Genomic DNA, 11,340 nt, shown 5'->3' with positions numbered 1-11,340 from the left:
ACGTTGTCCTGATTCATCTTTGGCCAAGCCCAGCTGCACCTTCATGTCCTCAAACGGGTTATTTAACTTATCATCCCCTTACCTATCATTTTAACCCAGAAATAGCAGTTGCCATGTGGCAATTCAGGCACTGGCTGGTTCCACCTAATCCAGACTGTGAAGTTATTTTACAGGCTGATTGTATTTCAGATTTTAAAAAATCTAGAGTAGCTATAAAGCTTATAGATTAATGGGAGGGTGTATTTTTATATAAATGTGCGTCCGCATAGCTATGAATTTATATACACATAATACACATGTAATACATACACGCACACATAAAAATAGTACCAGAATGAAATTTTGAGGATGGGGACAGAAGTGCTGATGGTAGCAGAGCTCACTATGAGCAGATCGGGGACAGTTGAGATCTGTATGGCCCATGAGCTTGGTAGCACAATACTAGAGATTATTTTTGTTTGTTTTTTGTGCAGTTCCTTCGGCACCTTGGGCCTGAGGTCAATGGGGTTTGGGTCTGGCTTTTGCTCACAGAAGGACAGAAGAAGACCTAAGCGCTATGAAAATGGTGAAATGCAGGTGCACAGTAGTGAGATCCCCAAATCCTCCAGATCTTGGCTTGTGTGGCGTCCTTGTAGAGTGTGCTGCAAAACGTGTTTTATTTTTGGTGGCTTCTTATTAAGGAGCCTTTTTGTTATATTATCCAGGTTTTTGTTGGGAAAAAACCCCAACCACAAACAGAATATTTTCAAATGGTAAAGTTTGCAAAACGAATTTTTGTGCAAGAAAATGTCCGTTCAATAAGCAATGACTTTTCATTGAGAAAAATAATGATAAAACATTTTTCATATTAATTGTCTTCCACGAATGACTTTCATTTCAACTTTGCTTGATCTTTAATTAAAAATGAAAGCAGAAACCTCTCTGCTGAGAGGTCGATTCATGTTGAATCTTCATCTGGTTGCCCTAGGCAGGTTTTTCTGTAATTACCTCTACAATCTTCTTTTTAAAAATCTTTTAACAGTAAATTAATTAGAGACCAACTGATTCCTTTATTCACCCCAAACTCTCCCAGTACACAGAGCAAATAAGGAAGACACCAGCCATGCCACCTGGGCCCCTGCTTTTGGTTTCGGAGGTGGGATGCTGCCTTGACAAGCATGACGGAGACATTGCAGAGAGCCTTCAGAGCATGAACTTGTCACGCAGCCTTGGGTGAGTGGCTCATCTGGCCCATCTGTAAGGTAAGATCATACTGGGTGTAGGAGCCTAATTAATTAGTGCTGGTAACACCTTGGGGATACTCATACAAGTGCGTACAAAGGATTGTTACTAACCATTCTTCATTTTTGAGCTTTTTTTCAAGATTAAATTACACTTGTGCAAATTATACCCCACCTGTGGGATAATAATACCCTTGGGAAACTGTAATTTTATGGTACATTGGGGTTGTTATTAAAACTAGAGTATTACAGTGTGGCTTGGTGTCCTGTAACAGTCTGTAATCCCCCCCGCAGGGGCTGGGGCAGTGTGGGATGGTCGGGTGCCGCGTGAGCCACCGGGCAGAGTTTGGGTATCGATGCAGGGAAAGGTATGTCGCGTTTCGGCCATGCGCACGCTGGCGTGCTCGCCTGCTTTCCCATGCTTTGGTGCCGTTCCCAGCACAGAGCAATGAGTTTCAAAGCATGTTCTTGGCAGCACTGAAACCCCCTTTTCTCCAAGGGCTTCGTTTTCCCCAAAGATGCTTTCATAAGGTAGGACTTTGGGTAGGTTTTTAAAAGGGGTGGGCTTTAAAAGGGGTGGGCTTAAAAGGGCAAGAGGGTGGGCTCCGTCCTCCTGCTTCTTACCCAATTCTGTGCCCGTCCCCATCACTGTTTATAAAACTTCTATTGCATTTTATCTTAGAGGAACTGGGCTTCTCGTGTGGTGCATAAAAGGCCTTTTCTCTTCCAACACCTCCCAGGCTTGCAGGACTCTTAGACCGGTATTCGTGTCAGTGAGATAATTTTCATGTTCTCCTTAAAATGAACTAAAAAAGCCTCTTAACTTCAAATATGACACTCCTGATGGCAAAAGTAGTGTTATTCAGAATAGAGGATATAATTAACACGTCCCTAACAGGTTCCTGCCTGAACTGGGAGGTCAGTTGTTTACTGATGCTGCAAAAGGCGGCAGCTGATGGACAGACAGACTACAGGGGGATGGTTGGGTCTGGTGATTTTAGACCCTAAGCCAGAGCTAATAAGAAGCAAAGAGCTGTTGGACAAACCTCTAACTGAGACCTATCTTACAAGAAAAATGGACTTCTCTGGAAAATGAAACGTTTTGAGGAATGTCCCAGATGGAATGGGGTTTTGACAGATAGATGATGAAATTTAAGTCTTGACTCTCCCATTGCGTGCCCAGAGCTGTCATGAGGTAGGGCAGAACTTATTATTGCTAATATGCTTTATCAGTAGTAGGGCAGACTGGTGTACTTTGTGTCTAACACATTTAATTTTGACGTTAGCACTTTTAAACCAAATGATTTTTGTGATGTACATTCTGGGGATAGTTTTGAAACGCTGGTTTTTCTGATTCAGCGCTTAGCAAATTGTGAAATTCTGGGGTGTCCCAGAGGAATGACGTTTTATTTTCCAGTGAGGTCTCTGTGCGCTGCTTGTCACCGGCCACAGAGCAGGAGGTGCGGGTGCATTTATCGTGCTGATTTTGCTGATAGGTCACAAGTGAAAGATAGCATGGTGAAAAACAGGCTGAGCATCACCCTCCCTGCGGGATGCCGAGTCCTGGGCCTGCCTGGTGGTCCAGCACATCTGAACCCCCTAATAAACCCCACTGACTTCACCGGACTGCTCATGCCCTCAGAGTTATCCACATTCCTATGTGCATGACTGGACAAGTGCCCGAGGACCTGGTACCCCGAACTGCCTGAACTGAATCTGAGTTTGAGATTGGCTCCGTTTGTGCACGGTTTGCATGTCAGCATTTTATCTCTGGCCTCCCAGTTGTTGCTGGGACTGGATGTACCCGAATCATCATTTTTCCTCTGTTTAACATATCTCCATGCCTTCCTTCGGAGACTTCCATAGCTAATAGGGATTTTTGATCTTCATAGCGTGCTTCACATTCCGCTTGCTTCTGAGATTATTAATAAGTGAGGTTAAATAGGACAAATCCCTCCCATTCACTGTTAAGCGGCTGCTTATTCTTTTCACAGCAGACATGAAAAACGCCCAGAGCGGGTGGATGCTGTGAGGAATCTGTTCAGGTTGGCCGTGCTGTTGTGTTAATCCAGACTTCTACCCCCTCTGAAGACACCTCTCGCAGGGATGTCACATCCCTGCCTGCGGGGAGCAATCGATTCACCTCGGCTAAATTGCAGAGGCAGCTGAGCAGCAGCTCCTTTAGGCTATCCACCCCCAAGACACACCTGCCTCTCTGCAGCCACCCCTCCATCTGCACCCTGCAGCAATCTGGCCATATGTCATGCAGGGGACGGACGCTCAGGTCCTCCGCACCACATCACGTCAACCCGGCTGTTTGCTCAGAGCCGGGCCAAAGGCACGCTTGCAGCAACACACCGTAACACTGTGCCGTTTTGCCTTCGGTTTTATTGCTTTGCTTACACAGGCAGAGGCAGCCTAACACAGAGTAAGAGGGAAGGTCTCTAGGCGTGCATAGCCCCGTACAAACCAGGGGTGTGAAGCCCAGGGTTAATAAGGAATTGGACAAGACATGACAAATAGGAATTGAAAAACCAGAGTGGGGCTAGACAAAATGTGCCTCCTTGCAGGGGGCAAAAGCCTCGCTTAGACAGGGGCTTGTTTCAGCCTTTACTGCTGTGGTGGCCACTGATAGAAAGACTGCAGGAGCTGTTGCTCTATAGCAGGTTGTCTTTGGTGATGAGTGGCTTGTTGCTGTTGTGCTGGACAAAATGGAGCCTCTGCCCTGCTGTGCTCCTGCTCCAGCACCTTGGATTCAGGGAGCTGATGGCAAGCTGGGTCATGGCACGTTCCCCAGGGCTTGGGATCCCAATGGGGGCTGGCACCCCTCTGTGGGGGCAGCAGCTTCTGGGTCTTGCTGGGATTGGGGTCCTGCCGAGGGACCTCACAGACCTGGGTCTTGTTGTTTGGGTCCCTTCCTTGTGTCTCAGAGGGACAATTCAGGTCCTGCTCTGCTGACTCCATCTCTGGGCTCTGATGGTGGTTTGAACCCTGTCCTGGTGCCTCAGTTTCTTGAGCCTGGTGGGTTTTTGGGTCCTGTTTTGGTGTCTCAGTCTCTTCAGCCTCGTGGGTATTTCTGTCCTGCTCTGGGGTTGCAGTGTCCAGGATCTCACCTCTCTCTGGATCCCCTTCTGGTGCTTCAGTCCCATCATCCTGATGGGTGTCCCGGTCCCGCTTTGGTGTCTCATCCTCCTGGGTTGGATGGGTGTCCCAGTCCTGCTTTGGTGTCTCACCCTCCTGGGTTTGATGGGTGTCCTGGTCCTGCTTTGATGTCTCACCCTCCTGGGTTTGATGGTTGTCCTGGTCCTGCTCTGGTGTCTCACCCTCCTGGGTTTGATGGGTGTCCTGGTCCTGCTTTGATGTCTCACCCTCCTGGGTTTGATGGTTGTCCTGGTCCTGCTCTGGTGTCTCACCCTCCTGGGTTTGATGGGTGTCCTGGTCCTGCTTTGATGTCTCACCCTCCTGGGTTTGATGGGTGTCCTGGTCCTTCTCTGGTGCCTCACCCTCCTGGATTTGATAGTTGTCTGGGTCCTGTGTCTCAGTGTCCTGGACCTGATTGTTTACACCCTCCTCAGGGAACTTCTGGTTGCGGGACACCCTCTCTGCTGCACGTGGCCCCAGCGGTTGCTCCCCACCTGCCTTCTCTTGTGCTGTCAGCTCTTGACCATCTTCTGGTGCCTGATGCTGCTGGAGTGGCTTGTAACAAGCCTTGGCCACGCGGAAAACCAGGCTGAGCAACTCACTGAAGTCAACTCTGCAGTTGCTGTCATCATCCAGGAAGCACAGCACCTTCTTGATGGTTTTGGGGTCCTGGGGGTTCTGTAAAGAGACAAATGGTGTTGGCAAAGCCTGTGAGCCATTTGTGCCATCTCTCTAGGAGCACTCCAGCAGTCTCAGGGCAGAAATCCAGCCCCATAGTCGTCCCCCCCCCCAGCTGTGGCTCATGTTGTTCCCCACACCAAGCTCCACAAGCTGCTGGCACCGGGAGAATGAACAGCCTCTCCCCTTCCCTGCAGATCCTGGGCTTTGAAGGCATCTGTGCCTCTCCCAGGGAGCCAGGTGTCCTGTACACCTGCACGGAGTGCATGGCTTTACCCACCCTGCCGCGCTCCCCATCCCAGCCCTGCAGCCAGAAGGCACACCTGCGGCAGGCGCCAGCTGCGGGGCCGGATCCTCACCTCCATCGCGTCCGCGAACTCCTGCTCAATGAGCTGCCTCAGCTCCTCCCTGCTCAGGGGGCTGCAGTTGCCGTCGCTTCTGGCGCACACGTAGAAAGCAGCAACAATGCCATTGATGTTTTCCTGGGGCTGGGCCATCTCCCTGCAAAACTGAGGCAGCCTGCGAGAAAAACACAGACAAAAAGGGGCTCTCTTTTTTGTTTGTTTGCTTGGTTTTCAGATAAATTACTCTTAAACAACACAGCTGGACAGGCAGAGAGAAAAAGAAAAGCCAGAGAAGGGCACAGCTAAAATGAAACAGTATAAAGGAAGGGAAAGAGAGCCAGAAGAATCTCACAGGAAAACAAATATGAAAAATGAAACTCAGCTGCAGAGATGGCTGGGTGTGAGGACAAGCAGGTGATGGCTGGAGAGGTGAGGGACGGTGAGAGCCGAAAGGCTGAGGGCACACAGTAAGAGAGGAGAGAAAAAAATCCTATTTGGCTTTCCCTGGAGTAGAGCAGAGCTGTGAATGGAGGTCATCTCTAACGAACCACGGAATAGTGTAATTCCAGATCTCTGCTATTATTATTTTTTTCCTTTAGGAGAGCTCAGCAGTGGCAGCTCCAGGGATATCCTCATGGCCCTAAGCTCCTGCTTTCCTGCTGGTAGCAAAGTCCCACAGTGTAAAAACCCTGTTCAGGCTTACCTGGGTGAGGAGCAGGAGCACTGAACTTCGGGAGCGCAGTCTGGAGCAGATCAGGTCTCGGCCGTCTTATATACAGTTCACGATCACAGCCTGCATCTTCCAGAGGAGACACCCCTTCAACAGGGCGACCTGAAACATCTCTCATCCATGACAATTACATTGTCATGCCCCTGTCTTCATTTGGCTCTTTCTCATTAACTTCTGCTCTCATGCTTTTCTCTGGAGTTAATGCATGATCCTCCTAAGCTTGCCCCACCTGCAGACACACTTCAGAGGAATTTAACAGAAAAGGCTATTTTTACCACTGGAGGATTTAGTTTAAGGTGATGCCCGGGCAACGCCCGGGACTCTTGTGTTTGGCAAACGTGTTTTGTGAGAAGGAGATCCCCAGTGACTGACACGCAGGGGAGGAGACCGCTTGTGAGTGCTTGCACGGTGAATAAAGAGAAAGGAAGAAAAAAGAGGATATTGTGATGCCAAGGTAAATGTGATTCCTTCCAGAAACTCCCTCTTCTGGATCCCGACGGGAAGGTAGGCATGGAGCAAAGAAATCTTTTCAAACAGTGCCACCAAGTGGCACTTGGAGTAGGACAGAGGGGTGGCATGGCGTGTCCCAGAGCCAGCGAGCAGCTGGGGACTGTGGGCATGGTGGTCTGCAATCACCCATTTACCAGAAGGGGAAACTGAGACACATGGCAAGGAAGGGACTTAAACTCCTTGTGCTGTGTCCAGGACCCATCCCCACTGCAACCCTCTGTCCTGTGGGTGAGCCCACCGTATTGGTGCCCAGTGGGTTAACTGGGAGACCCACAGGCCTAAATGCAGTTATTGCTGTTTGCTCAGGAAAATAAATTTAATATCTCGCTATGCTGTTTTATCGCCCCCAGGGTGCTCCAAATGCAGTGTGATACAAAAGCTGTTTCCTAGGCACTTTGAGTAAGACTTTTAGGTGTCTTCACTATAGCTTTCTATTTTTTTAAAGTCCTTTTCTTGGCCAATACATGGTTAATAAGAAAGACTGGAAAAAAACTATATCAGAAATCCATGTAGCTTTTAAAATACAAGGTGTATTGGGCACAGAAAATAAAACACATCCAGTTTTGTATTAAAAAAAGCACTTTCAGGAAAATGCTGTGGCTTGCTTTGTGCCTGGCAGGGGGAAGGTGAATGGGTCCCACTTCATTTATGTGAATCCTTGTGGGTGTAGAGGGAAGGGCTGGGAGGGGATAAACATGGGAGGCTGCAGGGTCAGGAAGGCTTTGCAGGCTGTCCTGTCCTTTGGTTGTGTGCTGAGTCCTCTTGAGCTCAGGGCTTCTTTTTCTCTGGCTGGTTCTGTCTGAAACCATGCCCTTTCTTTAAGCTGAGAGGTTTCTAACATACCGCAGTTTTAATCCCAGGTGCCATCGAGCAGCTCTTCTGTCAGCCTGAGTGGGCCATGCCTGGGAAGGAGCTATGATGTCCCTTTTATTTCTGTCTATCAATCTATCAGCCTTTCTATCATGTCCACATGGAAACACAGCACTTTCCTCTAACACGTGGCATGTTTGCTGCTAACCTTCTCATTAAGCTGCAGTGAGGGTAGGCGACAATTACTGGGGGCACCTTGGAGAGGCAGAAGTGTTTAGGGTGTTCTTGCTGAAGTTATTTCTAGTCAAACCACCCAGACCCTGAACAGGGCGGTTTTTCCTCTTGTAGACAACTGTAGACAATAACAGGTTTATGTTGTACAGGATTTCATACATGCTTTATGAAGCAGAAAAGGTTAGAGGGTCAAATGATATGTGGAGAAGTTGAAAGTGCTGCAGAACAGAAAAGAGGAAAACATCACTTTTAGCAGAGCTTGCAATAAATCCTGTTGAATCCAGGGAGCAGAGGGCAGGTGCTTCTGAGACTTGTGCTAACGAAATCACATGAAACTTCAGTGGTGCTGCCCTGAGAGCTGTGAAATAAGAGGGGAGGGGGGCTTCACCCAAGCTCACACCTGGTTTGCAATGATGCTGGGGGGTTTTGAACAGGATTGGGATGGGGCTGGGAGGGGCTGCTCTCTGAAAAGGTCTGGAAAGAAGCTGATGTTCCTAGGAGCTCCTCTACAACAGAAAAGCAGCATTTGTGCTACTCTTTACCCTGAAAACTGCTCTTCCAGCAGAGCCAAATTGCTTAATACAATTGGCTCGTGATACCTTTAGCTGAGACAAAGCTTGAGCTCCAATTTCTCTGTTTTCACCCAATATCAAAAGGAGCTAGCAGCCTCCAAGGCTGTGCCCCATGTGGTTAGAGATTCCTGGGCACCCCAAGACCTTCAAGCTGTGCTGGTGCTGGAAAGGCATCATTAGCACCACAGCTCCAATTTTGGGGCAGGAGGGGCAGCATCTCACTTCAGCATGATTGATCGCTCCTTCCCCTGTGATGCCACCCGCCCTTGAGAGAAGAATAAACACTTTGGGAGTTTGCATTCGAAGCAGCCGAAATGCACGTTAATTGGGGCTGGCTTTCCCAGGTGGATTTACCATGGAGACATGGAGGTAAGGTGCATGGTGCGGCGGAGGAGGGAACAAGTCTGCAGCGCTTTGTTTACTTGGCAAGCTCACTCTGCTAATATTCACAAATCTTTGAGGTGTATTTGCGGAAGAAGCTCTGTTTTCTGAGCTCACCTGTAGCAAATGCGTTGGGGCACTGGGCAAACTAGCTTCTCTGGATAGGCAGTGTGTATTCAGGCTTAGGCTGCTGGTAAAACGCTCTCTGGTTGCTTTCTTTAAGCAGTGTGATTGCCTAATTTTATCCATATCTGTCCAGTCCGCTTTTCTTTCTGTTTCTTGGGCAAAAAGATGTTCTAAGCACGCTGGTCTGTGCGTTCACATGAGGGGCAGCTGTGGTTCCCCAGGCTGTGGACTGCACAGCTGGGGTGGGTTTGGAGGAGTGATGGGCTGGGTGAAGCTGGAGGTGGCATCTGGCTCGTGGCAGCGCTGGGACTTTGGCATGGTCATTTGGAGCAAGATTTATGTCAGATGTGCAGAAAAAAAGAAAGGTGTGGAAAACCCAAGTGTGTATGGTTACAGAAGAGCTTTTAAATAATTTAGTAGCTGTTATTACCACCGTGGTGATTACTGAAGATCTACAACTTAGGTCATGCTTAAATTTCTCCTGCTGTATTTTAATGTGTAAAACTTCAGGTAAACCAACCTCACCTAAAATGCCTGTCTTTGAAAATATAACTAGAAAACTGGTGTCTCCTCAGAGAGCCCAGGGTTATTTTCCTCTCTTCTGCTTGAAGACCTTGTGGATCTGGAAAATTGCTCAACTCCTCAGTTAATGGGGAGGAAAGGAAGAAGCAGATGAAGGAGGCATTGGGAGGGAAGGGGGCACAGAAAAAACATTACCAGCAGTCGGGGGTGCGTGGTGAGCCTGTGTCAGGCAGTGATGTTGCTGGAACTGGTGTTGAGCTGGTGTTGGGACTTGGGGGTATTTAAGGTCTGGGGCTCAAGGGGGTGGGAGTTAGGTCAGAGCAGTCAGGTTTGTCAACAAAAAATAAAGCAGGAAATTACTGTTTATTCCTGCGTGACTCTGTTCCTGCTCAGCAGGGAAGAGCAGAAGTGTAGGTTAGCACTGATGAAGGAGGGAAAGTGCTGCACTGAAGGTTTAATGTGAGAAAGCATTTAAATATGGGGTTTGGAAAGCTGGAAGGCTTTGGGGCTCGAATGGATGGGGCTTGCTTTGGGAGGTTAAAAGAAAAAGCAGATGCCTGGTTAGTGCCTGCACTCCATGCAGCCATGGGACCCAGAGGTTTTATCTGTGGTTATTGCCTTCCGAACATGCCTCCTTTGCCTTTTCTTCCTGTTGTTTCCTTCTTTCTTCTGCCTGCTGAGAGCTGAGGGCAGTTTATACTGAGGTTCAGGCTTACCTCCCTCTTCTTGCCTTGTTCCATACATGGAGCTTGGTTCCTAAACTTTCCCAGGGCTGGAGCCCATTATAAAGAGAGTTTTATCGCTACATCTGTGTCATTATCAGGAATTAAGCTAATTGGAATAAAATGCTTTATTTTCCTATGCTGCCTAGGCATTTCAGCAAGTTATTTCTCTTGCAACCTTCTTTATTGCTAATTCATTGTGACATTAAGAAGTGTAATACATCAGCTTTTCTCTAATACGTGTTTCCACTTTTTTACATGTTAATGAGCATATTTAACATATTTCTTCAGAGATAATTGGATTCTAAGACTCCCTGTGGTAATGCACTGAAAGCCAGCTAGCAATGCCTTTAATATCTAAAAGACTCTTTCTGCATTTGAGTAATCCCACAATTAAAATTAGGAATTAATCTCTTGGCTGAAACAAGGCTTTTGAGGATACTTTTCTTGTTTTGAGACAATTTTAATATGTATGTTAACTATATTTATGGAGAAATGAATTAAACCCTTCCTTTGCGTTTGTACCCCAGAACTCACAAAGAGGCACAGGTATCTCGGATTATCTTGTTCCTCTGATCCCATTGATCCCCATTGATCCTCCTTGTGAAGGCTGGATTTTTCTGTGCTTCGTTTGCTCATAACTTATCCAACTGGCTGTTTTAATTCAAAACATAGAAGCTATCATTGAGTAAATTATTTTTTGGAAGGTGCAAAGGAACTTGCAAGTTTACTTAAAACAGCTCTAGGTCTGGAAAAGGAAAGGAAATGATGGTAGGTAGCTAGCCAGTGCATAGAGACCACGTATGAAATTCTGTATCTCTTTTTTTTTTTTTTTTTAAGCAAATCTTTAGCAATTAGCAACTAAGAATAAACCTAACATGGAAATAGGGCAGGGAGGAAGGTGAGATGAGATTATCCCACATTTACTGCTATGAAGAATTATTTTGCCTCCCTCCAAAGGCACCTGCTCTTCACTGTAAGGAGGAGGACCCCTGGTGAGGCAGCATGCTGTATGGCAGTCCTTCAACCCAGATGTCTGAGAATGCTGTTAACTGACAGACAATCAAGACAAAATTAATCATGGAGCTACTACTTGTTACCTCCAGCCCAGAAGACTCCAAGTCCTGCTTTTTATCTGTCATCAGACAACGAGCTTTGACACTGCCTGTATGTTCCTTGCCTTTCAACTTCTCCAAGCTCCAGCAGGAAATGTCCTCCTGCCTTCCTGTGCCGTGTACCACCAGAGGACGCTGCGTGTGTGCATGCACGGTCACACGTGTACATGCTTGCTGTGGGTGCCCGAGCCAAGCGTGTGCATGCACAGACACACCTGTGCGCGTTTGGTGTGGG

At 47.6% G+C, this 11,340-nt stretch overlaps 1 protein-coding gene across 1 annotated transcript; it reads right to left on the bottom strand.

The window, feature by feature from the left end:
• Nucleotides 1–3,830: 3,830 nt before the first annotated feature.
• On the bottom strand, nt 3,831–6,183 carry LOC142420896 (uncharacterized). The gene is made up of 4 exons (XM_075525202.1): nt 6,061–6,183; nt 5,399–5,548; nt 4,719–5,039; nt 3,831–4,628 (listed from the first exon to the last, which is right to left on the bottom strand). Exons 2-4 carry the CDS (start codon nt 5,534–5,536, stop codon nt 3,831–3,833), a joined length of 1,257 nt encoding a protein of 418 aa, XP_075381317.1. The 5' UTR covers nt 5,537–5,548; nt 6,061–6,183.
• Nucleotides 6,184–11,340: the final 5,157 nt, after the last annotated feature.

Source organism: Mycteria americana, chromosome 25, assembly GCF_035582795.1.
Source record: "Mycteria americana isolate JAX WOST 10 ecotype Jacksonville Zoo and Gardens chromosome 25, USCA_MyAme_1.0, whole genome shotgun sequence".
Lineage (NCBI taxonomy): Eukaryota > Metazoa > Chordata > Aves > Ciconiiformes > Ciconiidae > Mycteria > Mycteria americana.
Note: the sequence above shows the minus strand (reverse complement) of the source record. Positions and strands in the feature narration are given on the sequence as shown.